General features: G+C 38.6%; 1 protein-coding gene across 2 annotated transcripts in view; it reads right to left on the reverse strand.

The window, feature by feature from the left end:
* Acer3 (alkaline ceramidase 3) overlaps positions 1–21023 on the reverse strand; it is a 73078-nt gene that overhangs the window by 5109 nt on the left and 46946 nt on the right. For both annotated transcript variants that reach the window (XM_055623520.1, XM_055623519.1), the window contains 3 exons: positions 17595–17653; positions 4285–4386; positions 1856–1960 (listed from right to left, as the gene is read on the reverse strand). In XM_055623520.1, the coding sequence (XP_055479495.1) occupies positions 1856–1960; positions 4285–4386; positions 17595–17653 (266 nt within the window). The remainder of the gene's footprint in view (positions 1–1855; positions 1961–4284; positions 4387–17594; positions 17654–21023) is intronic.

Here is a 21023-nt window from a genome sequence, read left to right on the forward strand (position 1 = left end):
AACCAGAAGGTCTTCAGGACCTCAAAGACTGAACTGAAGACACTGGGTCTTGTGGTACTTTCTGCCTATAGCTATAATGAATACAGTCTATAACATATAGACTGGTATGCTATACCATACCAGAGATCTCCAATGAACATCCATAGTACTCCACAAGACTAAGGCACCCTCCTAAATCAACAAAATACAATTCTTCTAAGCAGGTTATTAATAATTAATATCATTTAAGCTACAGCCCTGATTTCCATTTTAATTGTCCCAAGGATTTCCTTTTCTTTCTGTGCTAGGCTCTTACCTAGGCAACATTACCAACATGCTGTACCCTAACAAGTTTGTTTTCCCCAGCTACAATAGTTCCTCAGTTTCGTTTCTCATGCACTTGCTGGTCTTAAAAAAACATGGTTTTCATTCTGTAGAATGACCTTCAGCCTCCATCAATTTTCCCTCTAGATAGATTAGACCAAAGCTGTGAATTTTTGGTTCAAAGAAAATTTTCTTTTCTTTTCCTTTTTAATTTCCTCCTCCTCCTTCTCCTCCTCTTCTTTTCCTTTTTCTTCTTTTGTTTTTGACAGGGTTTCTCTGTGAAGTCCTGGCTGTCTTAAAACTTGCTCTTTACACCAGGCTGGCCTTAAACTTGGAAATCCGCCTGCCTTTGCCTTCTGGGTGCTGCGATTAAAGGCATGCACCACCACTGCCTGGCTTCTTTTTTCTATTAATAGTTCAGTTTGTCCCCAAGAAGAATCTAAGGCTAAGTGTGCTACTGGTGAAAGATCAGAACGTACACATCACCCACGAAGGAGTGTCACATACTGGTGCAGACTACAGGCCAGGGTTGCCCTGCACATCTGGAAAGTGCCAGTGAATAGGTAAGCCCTGATCCGGATGAACCTAACCAGAATTTCAGACAAAAACAAGTAAATGCAAACACAACTTGTCATAAACACTTTGAAGGGATAGTTCAGCAGTTAAGAGCACTGGTGGCAGACTGGAGAAATGGCTCAGTGGTTAAGAGCACTGTCTGCTCTTCCGGAGGACCTGGGTTCAATTCCCAGCACCCACAGGACAGCTCACAACTGTCTGTAATGCTGATTCCAAGCGCTCTGACACCTTCACACTAATGCACATAAAAGAAAATCAAATAAACCATTAAAAAAAAAGGGCACTGGTGACTCATAATCATCTGCTGCTCTAGTTCCAGGGTATCTGATGCCCCCTCTTCTGGCCTTTTGCAGGTACCAGGCACACACATGGCACACAGAAATACATGTAGGCAAAACATATAAAACAAAAATAAATAAAATTTTTAGAAACAAACAAACAAACAAATAAATAATGATTTGAAGAAATATAAGGTCTCCTAAGTGGGAAAAGAGTGATATGTAGGCCTGACTGGATGGGTGACCAGTAAGAACTTAAAGTCCATTTTTGCCGTAAGTATCTAATCCTAAGAAGTCTCCTTAAAGGGAGCAAAGGGGGCAAAGTGATAAGCAACTTACTTCTTGAAAAGGGTCCCCCTGCCCCTAGAAGGTCCAGATTGAAAACTCTGAGATCATATACCATCACTCCCTCTTGCCACTCATCAAGGCTTGGGTATAACTGGGTTTCTTGGATATTAGTCAGCTGTGAGCCATTCACTTTCAGAATATATACGATAGAATCCCCAATTATCAGCAGCTCCATGATCCCATACACATGACAAAAATGTAGGAAAGGATTTCTTATGGTCACCAAATGGCAAAGGCAACACTGGAATATAAGTCCTGATTCTGTCTCCAACATTTTATATTTACACCTTCTCACTTGGTGTCAAAAAAGTGACATTCTTCCAATGCTAGGTTAAAAGCCTTTTTCTTACCTGAAAAGGATGTGAAGATAAGAACCCAGGCCAGTTAAAATATGCCACCATGCATGAAACTGTGTTGTAACACCTAAGAGAGGGTGCACTTTCTTTCGAAAGTTCCTGTGTGGAGAAGGGGGAAACCACAATGTTACAATTGAAGATACATTGGTGCTGGTATTACATTTTGAAATATTCTAAAAGACAGTAGTTACATAATTTCTTTATATCTACTTTTCTAAAAGTGTATTGTGAAAAACAGTATTTCCAGAAGTTTTATGAAGAAATGACTCAAATTAATGTATAAGACAATTTACTGACAGATTATTTTAGTGCATATTAATTAAGGGCCTTGAAAAATCTTACCATAGAATCTATCTTTTTGTTCCAAGTAACCACAGATCTATGGAAATTGTTTTTTTAGGTAATCCTTTATTACTACTCTGAAACAACTATTTCCTGGAATACACTATGAGAAACACTAATCCAGCCAGCCATCTGCTCAGGAGAGAATACACATGCATTTCCTTTCATCTCAGTATACCACTATACAGTCTATACATTCCTTTCATTTCTATGGTTTCACATCTTAAGTGCTCCGTTGAGGAAGCAGTCGTTAGCAAAACTATATATGGCAGGAACTTTAAAAAGGTAGATTAATTTAGGTCCCCAAGTTGACCCTAGTAGTTCAGGTGGGTCTCAAATTCTTTTGATTAAAGAAGTATATATCATACTAATATTTGTTAGAGAAGAATACCAATGTGAAATGCCAACCCGAGGCCATAATGTAGGTGGTGAGTGGATCAGATCCAGGGGATGACTATCCGCTTAGTACACATGGTCATTCTCTTAGGCATTCTGCTGGGTATTTCTAATTCAGAAGCACATATTAAGATCTTGGTTTCTTACTCTTCTTTCCACCCTGGACCCCAGGGTTTCATGTAGCCTAGGCTAGCCTTCAAGTCCTGCAACTCCTGCCTACAGTGCTGGGATTACGGGCATACACCACCATACCCAGCTAGATCTTAGTGTTTAAGCAAGGAATGTATTTACTCATTTACTTACACAACTTTTTACTACAGGGATCTAAGCAAAATATGTATTTACTTAGCTACCTTTAAAGTTTCACATTTATATATGCATCTTTTTAATACAGGGATCTATAGAGAATTTCAAACATATGCAAAGGTATGCAAACTACGAGCCATTTGTGGTGGCACATGCTTGTAAGTCTACTACTGGGGAGATGGAGGCAGAATGATAAGGAATTCAAGATCATTCTTGGTTACTTAGTGATCTCAAGGCCAACGTGAGACCCTGTCTCAAAAAGAGTCACCCTCGTTAAAAGTAAGAAAATAATAACACATCTATTATCAAGCTTCAGTAATTATCAAATTATGCTAAATCCATGTTATCTGAACCCTTGTCTATGTCTCTCTCCCACATTACTTTGAGGAAAATTCTATATATTTTATATAGAATTTTTATATTTTCTATATTTATATAGAATTTATATATATTTTATCACTAGATATTTTCAGTAGATGCCACTAGAAAAACTTCTTTAAACCATAGTTACAATACTATTTTCACATCTAAAATATTAATAATAACCCTTTAGTATAAAATATGTAATTATTAATCAAGTAAACATTTGTTTATGTTTCCACAGTGAATCAAGATCACAAATGGCTAAAGCACTGTTAACCAATGGTCCCTACACTCCTTGCTTTTGTTTTTTGGTGTTGGCAATCCAACCCAGGGTCTCACACATACTAGACAAGCACTCAGCATCTGAGCAATGCCCTTAATATTTCTCGTTAGTCTTACTGTTAGGTTATACTTCCCTCCTTCTCCCCTCCTGTAATTTATTTGCTACAGAGACCAGGACATTCAACTTCTAAGTTTCCAATAGTCTAAACCTTGCTGATTGGCAACTTCCATTGAAAGTTTTACATGTATTTCAAATGCTTATTACAAATCATTTGTGTTTACTCAATGAAGCAGACTAGACAGTTTTCTTTTCTTTTTTTTTTTTTTTTTTTTGAGACAGGGTTTCTCCATGTAGCCCTAGATGTCCTAGAACTCACTCTGTAGACCAGGCTTGCCTTAAACTCACAAAGATCTGCCTGCCTCTGCCTCCCAACTGCTGGGATTAATGGTATGTGCCACAATGCTGGCTTGTTGGGTAGTTTTCAAAGATACAGTAAATCTGTGATTAACTACATAGGTTTGTGATGCACACATAAAAAAAAAGGTTATAAAATATTCTGAGGTTAAACCTTCAGGCAATTTAAATAAGTATTTCCAGAGTTTAATTTTATTGTGCTATATAATATCAACATTGGTAAAAATTCATTTTAGGACACTTGTTTCTACATGCCTACAAATTCTCTGCTTAATATAATGCCGCCAAGATTATTTCTAGGAATGAAAATATATCTTACCTCAGTGAATCACAAAAGATGTTATCTACATTCCACAATAAAAATCCCAATAAAAAGATAGTCAAGGATGTATAGCCTAGTCCTCTAAGCCATGGATAAACCCTGTGGAGAAAAGAGAAGCAACATGACAAATCTTCAAGTCACATCATGATCAGAAGTAAGAGCTGGAAGTCATTATTTTTGTGAGAAAGGAAAGTCCTCAGGAGACCAAGAGCAAACTCATTTATTAACCTAATACCTTTGCCAGTCCTATGTTACATACTTTAAAAAGATTTTTTGAGATGGGTCTTGCAATGTTGTCACTCAGGCTGGTCTCAAATTTCGGGGCTCCTGCAGTCCTCTTGTCTCAGCCTCCCAAGAAGCTGAGACTACAGCAGTTCACCACTGTGCCTGGACATTTCCTGAACATTTAGCTATTTAAAGGTACTGAGAGAACATGACCCATCAAGACTGTTACGTAAAAAAAAAAGACTGCTAAGTATATGAAGTAGATAATCCAATATACTTGCCCAACAGTTTTTCAGTGATGGGAAGAGGTAAGGGGAAGGTGGGTTGAGGGGAGGGTGGTTCCAGCAGGGGAGGGCGCTACCCTTGACAGAAGACTGAAGACTGGTCCTCCTCTAGTCAGGAACTACCATCCACTTCCAGGGACGCACATGGCGCAGTGAGGAAGGGAACACCCGTATAGCCCGTGAGATCAGCCAGATCAACCCTGGTGATCAACTGGGTGACAAATGTCACAGCCAGATCAGCCTCTCATGCAGCAGCTAGCTGCTCTTCCAGAGGACCTGAGTTCAAGTCCTGACATTCACATGGCAGCTCACAACTGTCTTTTCAAGGGATCTAACACATTCTCACACTGGCAAAACGTCAATGCACATTTAAAAAAAAAAAAAAAGGAATTACCATACATTGAATCACTTTCTTTGCCACACTGGCCTACACACACACACACACACACACACACACACACACACACACACACACTCCTAAATCACAGAATATATACTGAGTTCTTAATGTGTCAGGCATAGTTCTAAGCATTTCAGTGGAAGGCAGTTAATATGAAAAGGGCCTGCTCTCAGGAAACTCACAGTACAGTTAGGCAGGACATGAAAACAGTATTGGTTATAAATGTTTTGAGGAAAGGTAATTTGCTGGTGATACAGAAGTGTTTGTTTGGATGGGGAACATCTCTGTCAAACCTGCATATATATACCTGTGAGGCAGGGAGTTTTTGCTTCACTGCTGAGGAAGCCAAAAGGTAGTGAATTGCTTAAAATATAACAGCAGCTTATTCATTTTGTATAGCTTAATAAAGTACAGTTATTTATTTGTTTGTTTGCTTTTTGGAGACAGGGTCCTGCTAGATAGTCCTGGCTGGCCTGCAACTAGGCTGATCAGACTAATCTTGAACTTGTAACTATCTTCCTGCCTCTGCCACCAACATACTAGGATTATAAGCATATACACTAGCATATCTGGTTTAGAACATACATATTTAAAAAGTACATCTAGGGACTAGAGAGAAGGCTCAATGTTAAGAGTACATACTGAGTTTGGTTCCCAGTATGCATGTTAGGCAGCTCACAACCACCTGTAATTCTAACATCAGCGGTTCCAACTCCATCTTCTAGCCTCTGAAGGTACTATCACTTACTTGCCCATAGTCACATACAGACACACCCACATAAACACAATTAAGAATAAAATAAATTTCAAAAAATGTACATGTGAATCCAGGCTTAGTGGCTCACATCTCTAATCTCAGACTTGGGAGGCTGAGTAAGACAGATGCTGTGGTGGGAGGCTACCCTGGGCTATGGAGAGAACCAGTCTCAAGAAGACAAAAACAAATTAACAGAAGGTACATGCAACTACCAGTGTGATAAAAAATAACATATTTCAGGAAGCTAGAGTGGTATGGGGAGGGGGAGAGGGCGAGGAAGACTGAGGATGGAATCATACTAAGGGTTCCCCTTATTTGATGACTTCTTTCATTTGGTATTGATACTTCATAGCATATACATAGCCCAATTTGTTTGGCTGTCCAAATGTTTTTTGTTTCCAGTTATTGACCATTACAAATAAAGCATCATGAACATTCCTAATTTAAGTATAATTTCATTTTATATTTATTATACTTAAATTGCATTTAAGTATAATTTCATTTCTCTTGGGTTAAAGGTAGGAAAGAAATGGCTTGATTGTATGAGATAAAATGCTCAGTTTTTCAAGACACTGTTCAAGCATTATCTCCCTTTTTCCCTTTCCCATCTCTTATCCTTCCTTTCCCTTTCTTTCTTGACATATTAGACAAGTTTGCTTCCACTGGGAAGTCCCCCAGGCAGTGGGGTTAAGAGATGGTACTGATTTACATTCTACCAGCAATGTACAAGTGGTTCCCGTTGTTCTGAATCCATGCACACCTGGCCTGTCAGTCCCTTTCATTTTAGTCATATCTCTAGTAGTACAGTGGTATCTCATTGTGTTTTTTTTTAATGTCATTTCCCTCCAAAAGTAATAAGGGATATTGCTTTGTGTACATATCTGTCATCCATGTATCTTCCTCAACATGGTATTTATTGTTTGAATTGTAAGAATCCTTTACAGATTTAGGATGTAAGTCCTCTGATGCATATATATATATATTGGAGATACTCTGCCTTTTGTTTTCTGAACAGTCTTTAAAAACCAAGTTTGTAATTTTTTTCAAGCCAAGTTCTTTCGAGGGTTGCCTAGCATGGCCTTGAGCTTGAGCTACAGGCTCACGTTATCCTCCTTGATTACTAGCTTGGCTTCTTGCTCATGCTACACGGTCTGGCAAAAGTTTGTTAATCTTAATTAACTTAAAACTTGAATTCATTATTTTTTCTTTATAGTTTGTGTCCTAATAAATCTTTGACTAATTAAAGTTTGCAAAAACTTTTACTGGAAGTTTAATAATTTTATCTTTTACATTTAGTGATATGACTCATGTCTGTTGTACTTTTATAATGGGCTGAGAACACAGTTCACTTCCCTAGCAGGCATTTAAGGGTGTGCAGTTGAAGGCTACTTCATTTATAAGACTAGGTATAGTGGCCCACACTTGCAACCCCCACACCTGGGAGGCTAAGGCAGAGGTTCATACACTTGAAGTCAGTCTGGGCTACATACCAAGAGAAGCTCTGCTTCAAAAAAAGAATTAGTACAACTGGCTGAAAAGATCGTTTCTATTAAGTGACTGTCCCACATATTAATTGAAAATCAGGCCAGTATGGTATGTTAGTCTGCTTTAGATGTCTCATATTCTACCCTTACCAGCTATAGTACAACAGCGCCTTGCTGGCACAGTAGAATAAAGCAAGCTTTGAAGTTCTCCCCACCCTCTCTTTGGTGCTGAATGCAGGACCCTGTACACGCTAAGCACACACTCTACTACACCCTAGTTCCAGACTGCTAATGCTGTTCTTATCTTTAAAAACCATTTCAAAAAAAAAAATAAAAAATAAAAAATAAAAACCATTTCATCCATTCTTGGTCTTTTGTATCCTATGTAAATGTCAGAATCAAGTTTTACATTAAAAAAGAAGTCTTTTATTACTTTATGTTTATGGGTGTTTTGCCTATGTGCATGCCTGTGCACAAAGTATGTGCCTGTTGCCAGCAGAGTCCAGAAAAAGACATCAGATCCCCTGGAACTGGAGTTACAGAGAGCTCTGAGCTATTATGTAGGTGGTGGGACTTACATCTGGTCGTCTGGAACAGCAGCAAGAGCTCTTAACCTCTGTGTCTGGCCTGGTTTGTTTGTTTTAAGACAAAGTCTCATAATGGAGCCCAATTATATAAGAGGGCCTGGAGCCCTCTTATATTTTCTTTGTATTGTTTTGTTTTAAAAGATACGGTTTCTTTGTGTAACCCCGACTGTCCTAGCTCTGTAGACCAGGTTGTGCTCAAACACACAGAGATTCACCTGCCTCTGTCCCCCCAAAGCTGAAAACACCTGGAATTCTCTATGTGGACCTATGGTTAGCCTGCTTCCCCAGTGCTGTGACTGAAGGTATATACCTCTAACTGTAAGGGAGTGGATCTCTCAATTTATTTAGTTCCTTTAGTTTCTCAGCAAAAAACTTGTTTTCAATGCACAGGTCTGGCACATGTTGGAAAACTGTCCAAGAATGGAGTCACGTGGGAAGAAGTCTGAGCATTTGTGAGAAAACTTCTAGAAAACAAGACAAGAGTTTCTTCAAAAACACATTGTTCTTAGAATGTTTTCTTATCCCTTCCAGGTGTAGCAGATAGGAATGAGCTTATTTCAGATTGTTTATTACAACTGGGTGTTGTTATTCGCTTATATGCCTCTATGGAAGAACAGGTTTTGCCACATGAGGCTTGTCCTTGTGATTGTATACTTTACTCTATGACTCTTCTTAACACTCAGAGTCTAAATTCTCTGATTCTCTGAATAAAGTTGGCTATTTCATGAGACTTTATTTTGCCTCACTTATCAGCTCCATCCTCCCAGGTCCCACCGCCTCTAGAGCAGTAAACATACACACATTCATTACTTTTACTCTAAACATTTGATGTTGTTATACATTTACATTAAAAATATCCACTTTCCATTCATTCCCATTAATACCTAGGAAGATTTCCCACCCTCCTCAGGCTAGAAAGATGGTTCAATGGTTAAGAGCCCCCGCTGTTCTTCCAGATGACCCACGGCAGGTGGCTAGAAAGCACTTTCAACTCTAGCTCCAGAGGAATGCAATCCCTTCCCTGGCCTCCACAGGTACCTGCACTAATATGCACATACACACATGTACCTAGAAATAAAAATAAAATAACTCTTAAAAAAAAATACATTTTCTTCTGAATCCTGACTAGCCTTCTATAATTGATTCATTTCACTCATTTCCACTAGGTTTTTTTTTTTTTTGTTGTTGTTGTTGTTTTGTTTTGTATTTTACTAGCCTTTTGGGTACATTAGTCTTTTAGGTGTTTTTTTTTTTTTTTTTGTACATTACTTATGTTATCCTCAAACATGTTAGGCAGGATTTCCATCAGCATAATTCTGAGTAAAATGATGATATTATAATAACCTTATTTATTCTAGATATTTTAAGAATTAAAAAACTTCACATCTTTGGTATGGTATATGCTACAGAATTTATAGGCTAAGAAAATTCCTTTTTGCTACCGATTAGTAAGGTACTTTGTTTTTAGATTGTGAACATGTATTGAATTTTATAGGATACTTTCTGTAAATCTACAAGCATATAGTTCTTTTTCTTTTTAAGATATGATAAATAGTAACAGATTTTTAAAAAATATTTTATTGTTTTAGCTGTAAATATTTGCGTTTACATGATTTATTTTCATGTCTTTATCTATGTTGACTTTTTGTGGCAGGGACGCCATGGAACTAAGGATATCGTAGAACTCATAGTGGATGATGATCTTGAACTTCTGATCCTCCTGTCTCTGCTATCAAGTGCTGTGATTACAGGTACGTACTACAATCCCTGGCTTAGCAGTGATTTTCTAAACTTACCATTGCCAATCTTCAGCTCTCAGGAGAAGAACAAAGCAAAATTCTTCAGTGGGGTGAAATGAATGTCTTTGGTTATCCAGGTAGCAGGGCGCGAAGGAGAGAGCAAGAACTTCATCAGCACATGGTCTGTGCATGCTCAGTACAGACAAGATCATGGAGACACACTACCCATACAGCAGGGCGTGGGAATAACATACATAGAGTTCTCGAAACACTGTGTCTGATGTGATACGGCTTCATTCCACACTGGCTGCCAGAATGGTATAAAGCTGTCATCTAACAAGTCCTTCCCTTGAAACCTGTCTTCATCTCTCTCCTGGGTTACTACCTGTCTGGAATCCCATGCCTTCTTCCTGTTGTATTATTCTCTTTTTGGTGAAACAAATTTTCTAATAGGAAGGTGTTTCTGACCAACAATCTATTGAATTTAAATTTTTTTGAAAACTTTAACACGAGAACATATTTTTCTCCATATTTTGATGATAGTTTGGTTGACTACAGAATTCTAGGTTAGAATTCTTTCTTTAGAAGTTCAATGGCACGTCTTCAAGTTTCTAATGTGGCTTTTGGAAATTCAAAGCCATTCTGATTCTACTCATATTTCCCATGCTGCTTATTCCTGCTATTGCCTGAAACCTGAAAACATTCTCTCATGCAAGGTGAGGTTCTTGGCTTAAGATCTGGCTTTCTAGGTCAATCTAATAATGTTACTAGAAATCTCTAGTTTTTAAGATATTTACTGACTCAAGGGGAGCGAAGGTGGAGTCCCGAGAGGACACTGTGTCTGATGAACAGGACAGCAGTCACTGAACAGTGACCAACAGACTGAACTCTGGGCCCTAAAACACCAGCGATTGTGTTTCCCAGGTGAGAGGAAACCCCACAACCCCACAGTGTGGGAAGCAATCAGGTCCATTCTCAGGTCACCCAGCTAAATCCTGAAGAGTTCCTGGGTCCCGGCAGGTGCTGAGTCGCCAGCCCAGAGCTAACACCTGCGTGTGCTGATCACCGTCCTAGACTGAACTGTGGGCCCCACAACACCAGAGGCTGGGATTTCCAGTTGAGAGAAAACCCCATGATGAAGGAAGCAATCGGGACCCATCTCAGGTCACCCCTGGACAATCTCTGGAAAAGGTCCTGGGCCGCCAGCCCAGAGCAGCGTGCTCAACCACCAGCCCAGTGACCTGCCTGTGCCTCACTCACCATCCCAGAAAGAACTGTGGGCCCCAGGGCACTAGAGACTGGATTTCTCTGTAGGGAGGAAACCCCAAGGTAAGGGAAACAGCAGGTTCAACCTCAGGGCAGTCAGCCGACTCCTCCGACTCAAAAGTTCTCCGGAAAAGTTCCTGGATTCCTACAAGTGCCCAGTTGCCAGCCCGAAGCCACTTGCTTGCACCTGTGCGCTCTACTCACCATCCCAGACTGAACTGTGGACCCGAAAACACTACAGATTAGGTCTCCCTGTCTGGAGGAAACCCCACAGTAGGCGAAACATCAGGTCTGCCCTCAGGACACCCAGCTCCAGAAAAGTTTCTGGGCTTCTGCAGGCTCCAGGCTCTAGCCTCCAGCTGCATGCATGATTCCTTTGCTCACCTCCCATTGATTACCTCTTGGGTACTGGGGCACAGAGCTCCAACCTCAGACCTACAGAAGCCTGGGATCCATGGGATCAGCCCCAGACACTGCACCTAGGCACAACCTGTCTCCCTAGCTAAATGGACCAAACTGCAGGGCTACCTGCTTCTTCAAGTGGGCTGCGCCCAGCAAACACAGTTTAAGAGCAACAGCAGCAGACCACTAAATTCAGAGCAAGAAACCCAGCAGCAGGGCAGCTGTCTCCAGGATTTCTCTTGGTGAGGAGAGCCTCCCTGACTACCAATGACCAGTTACCACACAGGTCCAAACACCTAAGGTGAGCTGTGGCAATTCCTGAGAAGCAATGGCCATTTTGTGACCATACCCAAAAAAGATGAGAAGGTCTCCTTCAGAAACAACCATCTTCCTGTCAAGGGAATTCTCCCCACCCCAGCATTCCAGGAGATACCAGAAACTAACAGCCAACACCTGAGACAGCCAGATGGGTAGAGGCCACTGTGAAAGCACAACCAACAAAAGCCAAAGCAATATAGCATCTGCAGAACCCAGCCATCCAGGGGCAAGCAGCCCTGGAGACCCTATCATAAATGAAATCCAAGAAGATGACCTTACATTTATGCTTATAAGAACTAGAGTAAGATAAAGTCAAACAGATTATGGCCATCCATAAAGAAATGGAGAAAGATAAAGTCAAACAGATATGGCCATCTGTAAAGAAATACAGGAAGATGCAGCCAGTTTGTGACCTTCAGAGAGGAAGTAATTAAGAAACAGAGGAATGTTCAAACAAACAGGTGAAGGAATTGAAGGAAAAACAGGAAAATACAGTCAGACAGGTGAAGGAAATCAACAAAATGATTCAAGATCTGAAGACAGAATTGGAAAAATTAAAGAAAACACAAACAGAAGAAATCATGGAGAGGAAGAACTTAGAGAAGAAAATGGGAACTACAGAGGTAAGCATAACCAACACACTACAAGAGATGGAAGAAAGAATCTCAGGTGTGGAAGATACAAAGGAATAAGTTGATGTATCTGTCAAAGAAAATGTTAAATCTAAAAAATTCCTAACATAAACCGTCCAAGAAGTCCAAGACAATATGAAAAGACAAAGCCTAAACATAATGAGGAAAAAGAAGGTTCCCATCTCCAAGGCACAGAAAATATTTTCAACAAAATCACAAATTTCCCCAATTTAAAGGAGAGGCATATAAGCATACAAGAGGCCACAGAACACCTAATAAACTAAACCAGAAAAGAAAAATCCTCTCACCACATAATAATCAAAACAGTAAGTATACAGAAAAAAAGAAAAAAAATAGTAAAAGGTGCAAGGGAAAACAGCCAAGTAACATATAATGGCAAACCCATCAGAATCACACCTGACTTCTCAACAGAGACCATGAAAGCCAGAAGGGCCTGGATGGATATCATGAAGACCTTAAGAGAACACAGATGTCAGCCCAGGATACTATACCCAGCAAAACTCTCAATCATCATAGATGGAAAAAACAAGATATTCAGTGACAAAAACAAATTTAAACAATACCTACCCACAAATCCAGCATTACAGAAAATACTAGAAAAAAAAAAATCCAGGAAAGCTAACTACACTCAGGAAAACACAGGAAATAAATAACCTCACTACAGGAAAACTAAAACTACCCAAGTACACAACCAACATCAAAATCAAAGGATCTAACAGCCACTGGTCATTAATCTCTCTCAACATCAAATGGACTCAACTCTCCACACACCTAAGTGACAAAGATAGACATTACCTGAGAGTAAAGGGCTGGAAGACGGTTTTCCAAGCAAATGGACCCAAGAAGCATGAAGGAGTATCCATTCTATTATCTAATAAAATAGATTTTCAACCAAAATTAATCAAAAGAGATGGGGAAAGCCACTTCATACTCATCAAAGGAAATGTCCACCAAGAAGACATCACAATTCTGAACATCTATGCCCCAAATACAAGGGCACCCACATTTGTAAAAGAAACATTAATAAAACTTAAACAACACATAGATCCCCACACATTAATAGTGGGAGATGTCAACACCCCACTCTCAACAAAGGACAGGTCAACAAACCAGAAATTAAATAAACGATGACAGAGGTCATAAATCAAATGGACCTAACAGACATCTACAGAACCTTTCACCCAAACACAAAAGAATTTACCTTCTTTTCAGCACCTCATGGAACCTTCTCCAATATAGACCATATAGTTGGTCACAAAGCAAGCCTCAACAGAAACAAGAAGATTGAAATAATTCCTTGTATCCTATCTGATCACCATCAACTAAAGCTGGACCTCAACAACAGAAATAGCAAAAAGCCTACATTCTCTCACATGGAAACTGAACAACTCACTACTCATTGACAGCTGGGTCAGGGAAGAAATAAAGAAAGAAATTAAAGACTTCCTATAATTCAATGAAAATGACGGCATAACATACGCAAACTTATGGGACACAATGAAAATGGCTCACCCGAAAGCCCTAGGGAAAAAAGAAGCAGACACACCCAAGAGAAGTAGACGGCTGGAAATAATCAAACTCAGGGCTAAAATCAATAAATTAGAAATAAAGCAATTCAAAAAATCAGTGAAACCAAGAGCTTGTTCTTTGAGAAAAATCAACAAGATAGACAAACCCTTAGCCAAACTAACTAAAAGGAAGATAGACACTATCCAAATCAACAAAATCAGAAATGAAAAGGGGGACATAACAATAGACACTGAAGAAATTCAAACAATCATTAGGTCTTACTTCAAAAGCCTATACACCACAAAATTTGAAAATCTAAATGAAATCGACAATTTTCTTGATCAATTCCACTTACCAAAGCTGAATCAAGACCATGTAAATAAACTAAATAGTCCAATATTCCCTAAGGAAATAGAAGCTGTCATCAAAAGTCTCCCATCCAAAAAAAAGTTGCAGGGATGGAACTCAGACTATCAGTCTTGGTGGCATGCACCTTTTACCTGATAAGCCGTCTCACCATCTAAGTAGTATTTCTTTGTAAACCAGGCTTATTTCACTTAGCACAATGTTCTTCAGGTTCATCTACCATAAGCACTGTTTTTGTTTTGTTTTTTCAAGATTGGGTTCTTTGTGTAGCCTTGACTGTCCAGGAACTTGCTCTATAGACCAGGCTGGTCTCGAACTCAGAGATCCACTTGCCTCTGCCTCCCAAGTGCTGGGATTAAAAGGCTGGACCACCACTTCATGGCACCACATGTATTCTTTTGGGCTTATACACTCTGGAGTTGGAAGGAAACAAGCCAGTAACTGAAGTCTAGGCACAGACAGTTAAGGTCTCAACAAAAATCTACTTTCTCCAGCCAACGAAACATATAAAGGGACAGCTTAAGAAGACAGAAAACTTAAATTAATAAGCACTTGCTATAGTCAGACATAAAAAGATGTAGGTCCTTCCTCAAGACATGCAGCAAATGGACAGTCTAGACTTCCATCCTTATTAAGTATGCAGGAAGTAGAGGCAGAAGGATTACAAGGCTTCAGGGCCTGCCTGGGCAATACAACAAGACTGTCTTGTCTCAAATAACAAAACAAACAAACAAAAAACAAACTTTTTGTTTTAGTTTTTAAAGAAAGCATACTACAATTAAAACAAAAATAATAATGTTATCTGATATGGTTCTAAATTTATATAGAAGATTTTTCAAATAAGTTTATTTTAAATGGAGCAAGATAAAGGCACTATACATACTGAATTATTCTCTCTTCCACCCCCCAATACATTGAATTTTTAACCCTAGTACTTCTTTATGACCTCATTTCTCACTAGGGTCACTGATTGATATTTCAAATGAGGTTATATTGGAACAGGTCCATATTTCATGAAGACTGGTGTCCTTACAATATAGTTATGTGAAGACACATGGAGAAGACCATATGACAGCAAAGGCAGAAACCGCAAATTAAGTACTGCCAGAAGTGCCAACAACCCAACACAGATAGGAAGCAGTGGGACAGCAGGAAGATAATGTATCTGTACTTACAGCCTCTAGGCTTGAGAGGCAACAAATCCCAAATGTTCTAAGCCACTCAGCTTGCAGCACTTTGTTATGACAGCCCCAGAAAGCTAACACAGACACAAAAAAGGAAGGTAAGGTTTTTGTACTGCAGTGAAAGCTGACATTAGACCATAGCAGGTTATGTACATACACTGACAGCAAACACTACAGATGCTGGAATAGAACTCTTAAAATAAAAAAGCCAGGCTGGGTGTGTGGCACACTCCTTTAATCCCAGCACTGGGGAGACAGTGGCAGGTAAATCTCTGTGAGTCTGAGACTAGACTGGTCAGCATAATGAGTTCCTGGCCAGCCAAGGCTATACAGTAAGAACCCATCTCAAAACAAGTAACAATAAAAAGAAAACTAAAAATCTGACATCAAAATTAAGAATTTTTGCTTACTAAAAAGGTTCTGAAAAGAAAATATCAAAGACAAAATCAGACTGTAGGAAAATTTGTAAACTGCATATTCAACAAAAACATTAGATTCTTAAAACTTTTAAAAGCAAGAAAATATCCTTGTTAATTTTTGTAAATACAAGAAAAAATAAGCAATGGCATGATAGACCCTTCACTAAAGAGAACATACTAATGGCAAAGAAAATAACATATAAAGATACATTCAGCATCATTAACCATTATGGAAATGCAAGTTAAAGTATAAGATATTAGTATGTGCCTTCATAATGGCTGGAATAAAAATTGCTGGTGAGGAGGCAGAGAAATGGAATCACTCATACCTTATGGGTAAAAATGTTACAGTCACTCTGGAAAACATTTCTGCAGTTTTAAGAGAAACTAAACATACAATTACCATACATCCCAGCAATTTCACTCTGGGGCTTTATTCGCGAGAAAAGAAAACTTGTGTTTTCACAAAAAAAAAAAAAAAAAAACCAAAAAACTGCACATAGATGTTCACATCCCCAAACTGCAAGTTACTCAGCTGTGGTACATCTATACCACGGATAGCACTCAGCAAGAGAAAAGTCTGCACTATTACCCAGAGGGTTACACTGAGGTTCAAAAACAATCTCTAAGGTTACATTCTATATGATTTCATTTATAAAACTTTCTTGAGATGACAAAACTATAAAAATAGAAGACTAGAATTGGCCAGCGTTAATGACAGGGAGTAGAAGTTGGGGGCAGGGAGTAGATGAGGTGATAAAGGGGCAACACAGGGATCCTTCTGCTGATGTGTTTTGTATGTGAATTGTGTCAGGGTCAATTCCTGGTTCTGATACTATACTATACATGCATTTCTACATCATCTCAAAATAAAATGCTTACTTTAAAGCAAAAATGGGCAAACCACACAGATCATACTAATTACTGAGCTAAGCACCTGCTGTACAGTTAGGCCCTATTTAAGTATGCTCATAAGTTCTTATTAAAGACTATGTTTTATGCTTAGTTCTTAAATGATCTTCTGTGAAACACTTGGTGCGAGAAGGCAGGGTGCAGGACGGAACTGGCCTTATGCCTACTAGCTGAGTGCTCTGCTCCTAAATTGCTTTCTTAGCCTATGACATGACAGCCTTCCTTAAGAGGTGTAACTTAACTTAGTAAAGCAAGTCTGAGAAAGAAACAAAAACATTTTATATTCTTTTAATTTTATTTTTTTAAAGAATGTATTTTATGTATATGAGTCCTCTATCTGCATGTATACCTATATGCAGAAGAGGGCATCAGATCCTGAGCCACCCTGTGGTTAATGAAAATTTAACTCAGGACTTCTGGAAGAACAGCCAGTGTTCCTAACTGCTGAGCCATTTCTCCAGCCCAACAAAAAAGATTTTTTTTTTTAATGTAGTACTTTTCAAAGTCTAACATCCTAGTCAATGTTATACATATAAAAGCAGATGTCTTATAGTTTTCTTCAAATTTCTTTAATTTTAGAACTCCTGTTTCTATATGGTGTACATTAAATAAATCACATGAAGAATGAGTCTTCCATGCATCATAAATAAATGCTGGGTCATACATCATAAATAAATGCTGGGTTCTATCACTATCCTGTTAGAGTTAGGTTTTATTTTATCCCAATTTAAGCTATAGACTTATTGTTATAAGCCTGAGTATATTTTTATCAGAATGTTTATGGCGAGCCCAAACTACTTACCATGTAACAATATAAATAGAACGAAGTACTAATGTAAAGACCAACATTCCATACATGACCTGAACAGGAAAGAAAAAGAAAGTAGTTAGTACAATTCTTTCCTACCTACCTACCCATCCATTCCATCCATTGACCAGACATAGACCGACCGACCGACCGACCGACCGACCATCCATCCATCCATCCATCCATCCATCCATCCATCCACCTGGACTGAACCCCATTTCTTACTAGGTCCTGCACTGAGTTACTGTATCCATAGCTTATTTCATTTATAAAGAAAGATGATATTCTAGTATGACACTGGTTAAGTCAATCTATATAATATGCATGAATAGGCAGACATATTGCATATATGTATATTTACATACAGTGAAGCATAGAACATATCAAAATCGGTATTTATCATTTTTCCAAATGTGCTTATCACATTAGTTTCCTTACATTCCTAATTAATGTTAAAGGGCTGGCGTGGTGGCTCAGTGATTAAAACCATTGCTTGTTCTTCCAGAAGACCTGGGTTCTATCTCTCACACCTGCTTAGCAGCTTACAACTACCTGTTATTCAGGTTTAATGGATCCAACTCTCTCACACAGACACACATTCAAGCCAATCACCAATGCATTAACAAAATGTGAGATGCCTACTTTATGATAAAATATACAAAGAAACATAATAGAAAAAGTTAACTCAAACTGCTTAGATTCTTGTTTTTCACATTGTTCACTCAGTGTTTTTACAAACCTGAGGGTCAAGTGAGAAAAGACAAGTCTCCATATACTGATGTATCATATCTGGGAATCAATCTTTAGCAGACATCTAAAATTATCAGACACTGGGAAAATAAAGTAACTCCTTGAGACAGCAGATGGTCTCACTCTGAGATAGCATTACTGATTTGTCAATTTGCTGCTAAAAATTGCTTCACTGGCTTCTTAGGCATTTTTTATCTTACAATTTTGTTGTTGTTTCTTTGCGTTAAGATATACTGGTGCATCTATTTAATGTGGCAGCTATGTAATTACAGTATTACCTTATTTTGAAAGACCATCAAATTAAATCAGTGAGCTTGGGCTCTCATATGGAGATTTCTACTAGATAACCGTGGACTTAACAGTAAAGTAGAGTTGTTATAAGTACTTTTGATTCTCTGGAAAATTGAATCTGACCTGTAGATACTTTTGGTGTTTATTAACCCTTTAGATGTTATTTATCATGGGCAGGAATTTACATGTCATTTGATATCTTACTCTATAGTTTTAAATGTTTAAATTTTTATGAATATACATGACTTGCCTGTATGAATGTGTATTATGTGCATACCTAGTACCTGCACAGCTAGAAGAAGACATCAGATCACCTGAAATTGGAGTCACAGATGGTTGTGAGCTACCATCTGGGTGCTGGAAACTGCACCCGGTTCTCTGTAAGAGCATCAAGCATTTTTTTATTTCCCCCCAGAGCTGAGAATTGAACCCAGGGCCTTGTGCTTGCTAGGCAAGGTGCTCTACCACTGAGCTAAATCCCCAACCCCTGCATCAAGTGTTCTTAACCACTGAGCTACTCCTCTAGCCCTATGTAGGTTTAATATCAAACTGTACTATTAAGTTTAATGAATGCAAATATTAAGCTGCATTCTTATATTGTTTTCATATGATACTTACAAAAGGATACATTTTCCTGTTTTCAACATTTTTAAATGCTTTTAATTTATTGCTACTGGGTGTCTTTGTATGCGAGAAATACGTGTAACTGTGGATGTATATATGTAGAGGCGTGCCTTCTATCATGGAACCCAGGGACTGAGTTCCATAGCCAGGCTTGCTCAGTAAGAGGTTTTATCTGCTGAGCCATTTTGCTGGCCCATTTTCAGTACTTTCATAAATCAAGAAATTAAAAGATTAAAGACAGGAATAAATTTCTATATGGCTTATCAACTGTCAAGAGATTAAGATTCTAAATTTTCAAGGCAGTGTTTCTTTATGTAAGTTAGCTTCCCCCTTCTGTTTCAAATAATGGATAGTTGTATCACTATCAAAAAACCAAACAACTCATTTATCAGTTTGTTTGTTTCTTCGTGGTGCTAGGGATTAAACCCAAAGCCTTCTGACTAAGCACATATCCTATCACTGAATTTTCACTCCTGCCGCACTAATCATTTATCTTAAAATGAAGAAATCAGGGTCAACAAAAGCCGCCAGTAGAAAAATGAAACAGGCTGGGTGTAGTGATGCTCACTGTAATCCCTATACTTGGAAGTATGAGGGAGAAGTATTTCAAGTTTGAAGACAGCTTGAGCTGTATAGTGAGACACTCTCAAAAAAGACCAAAACCCAAAAAAGAAGAGTGAAAACATATACTATGTGTTATGGCTATGTATTATTATTATGGAATAATATCTGCCAAGTATAGTTGTCACCCGTATTCTGCAAACATTTAACATTATGCCACATTATTTCTGTGTGTGTGTGTCTCCCTCCCCACCTAATCACTTATTTATAACTAAACATTTAGGTGCACATTGCCCCAAAACAAGGATATCCTATTACATATCCAAAGTATAAACATGGAAACTATAACAATGATGGTACAATACTAAACAGCCTTATTCAAAATTTAGTTATCTTAATATTTGTAATAGGCAAACCCAAAAAACAAGTAAGTGAGGCATGGTTGTTGATGCCTTTAATCTCAGTACTCGGGAGGCAGAGGCCAGCTGTGAGATCCAGGCCAGCTATTGCTACATAGTAAGGTCCTGTCTAAAACAAAATACTACACAGGGCATGAAAGTTACATTCAGTTATCACATCTTTCCATTGTGCTGTTGTTTTTGTTGTTGTTCTGTTTTGTTTTTGTCAACTTGACACAAGCTAGAGTCACATGGGAAGAGAGAACCCCAACTGAGAAAATGCCTCTACAAGACTGGCCTGTAGGCAAATCTGGAGGACATTATTATTATTAAAGATTGATGTGTTAGGGCCAAGCCCACGGTGGGCGTTGCCACCCACAAGTCCTGAGTTATATTAAAAAGCAAAGTGAAGTTTTCTGTAATAGTCTCCATCTGTTGCAAAGAGAAGATTCCTTGATGAGGAGGAAAGACTACACTTACTGTGGGTAGAAGGACAAATGTTTATAGATTTTGTTAGGGATTATCCTGGTTCAGTAAAGTAATAGTTGTAGATTCTCCTCCAATAACCACAACCAATCAAAACTCTATAGAGTTGTAGAGCCCAGTCCTAATGAATACATCTACAAAACAATTCCCACACCCAAGGCTCAGGAAATATTGTGAAAGAGGTGATGCTAAGATTGTATGAGCCAGGCCATCAGGGAGTTTGCTCTGAGATTGTCTTAGTAATGTTAGAAGCTACATCCATCAAGTCTCACCAACATGACTGTCCAAATACGAGCTGAACCAGGATGACACC

This window comes from Psammomys obesus, unplaced genomic scaffold (genome assembly GCF_907164565.1).
Source record: "Psammomys obesus unplaced genomic scaffold, mPsaObe1.curated_primary_1811, whole genome shotgun sequence".
Taxonomy (NCBI): domain Eukaryota; kingdom Metazoa; phylum Chordata; class Mammalia; order Rodentia; family Muridae; genus Psammomys; species Psammomys obesus.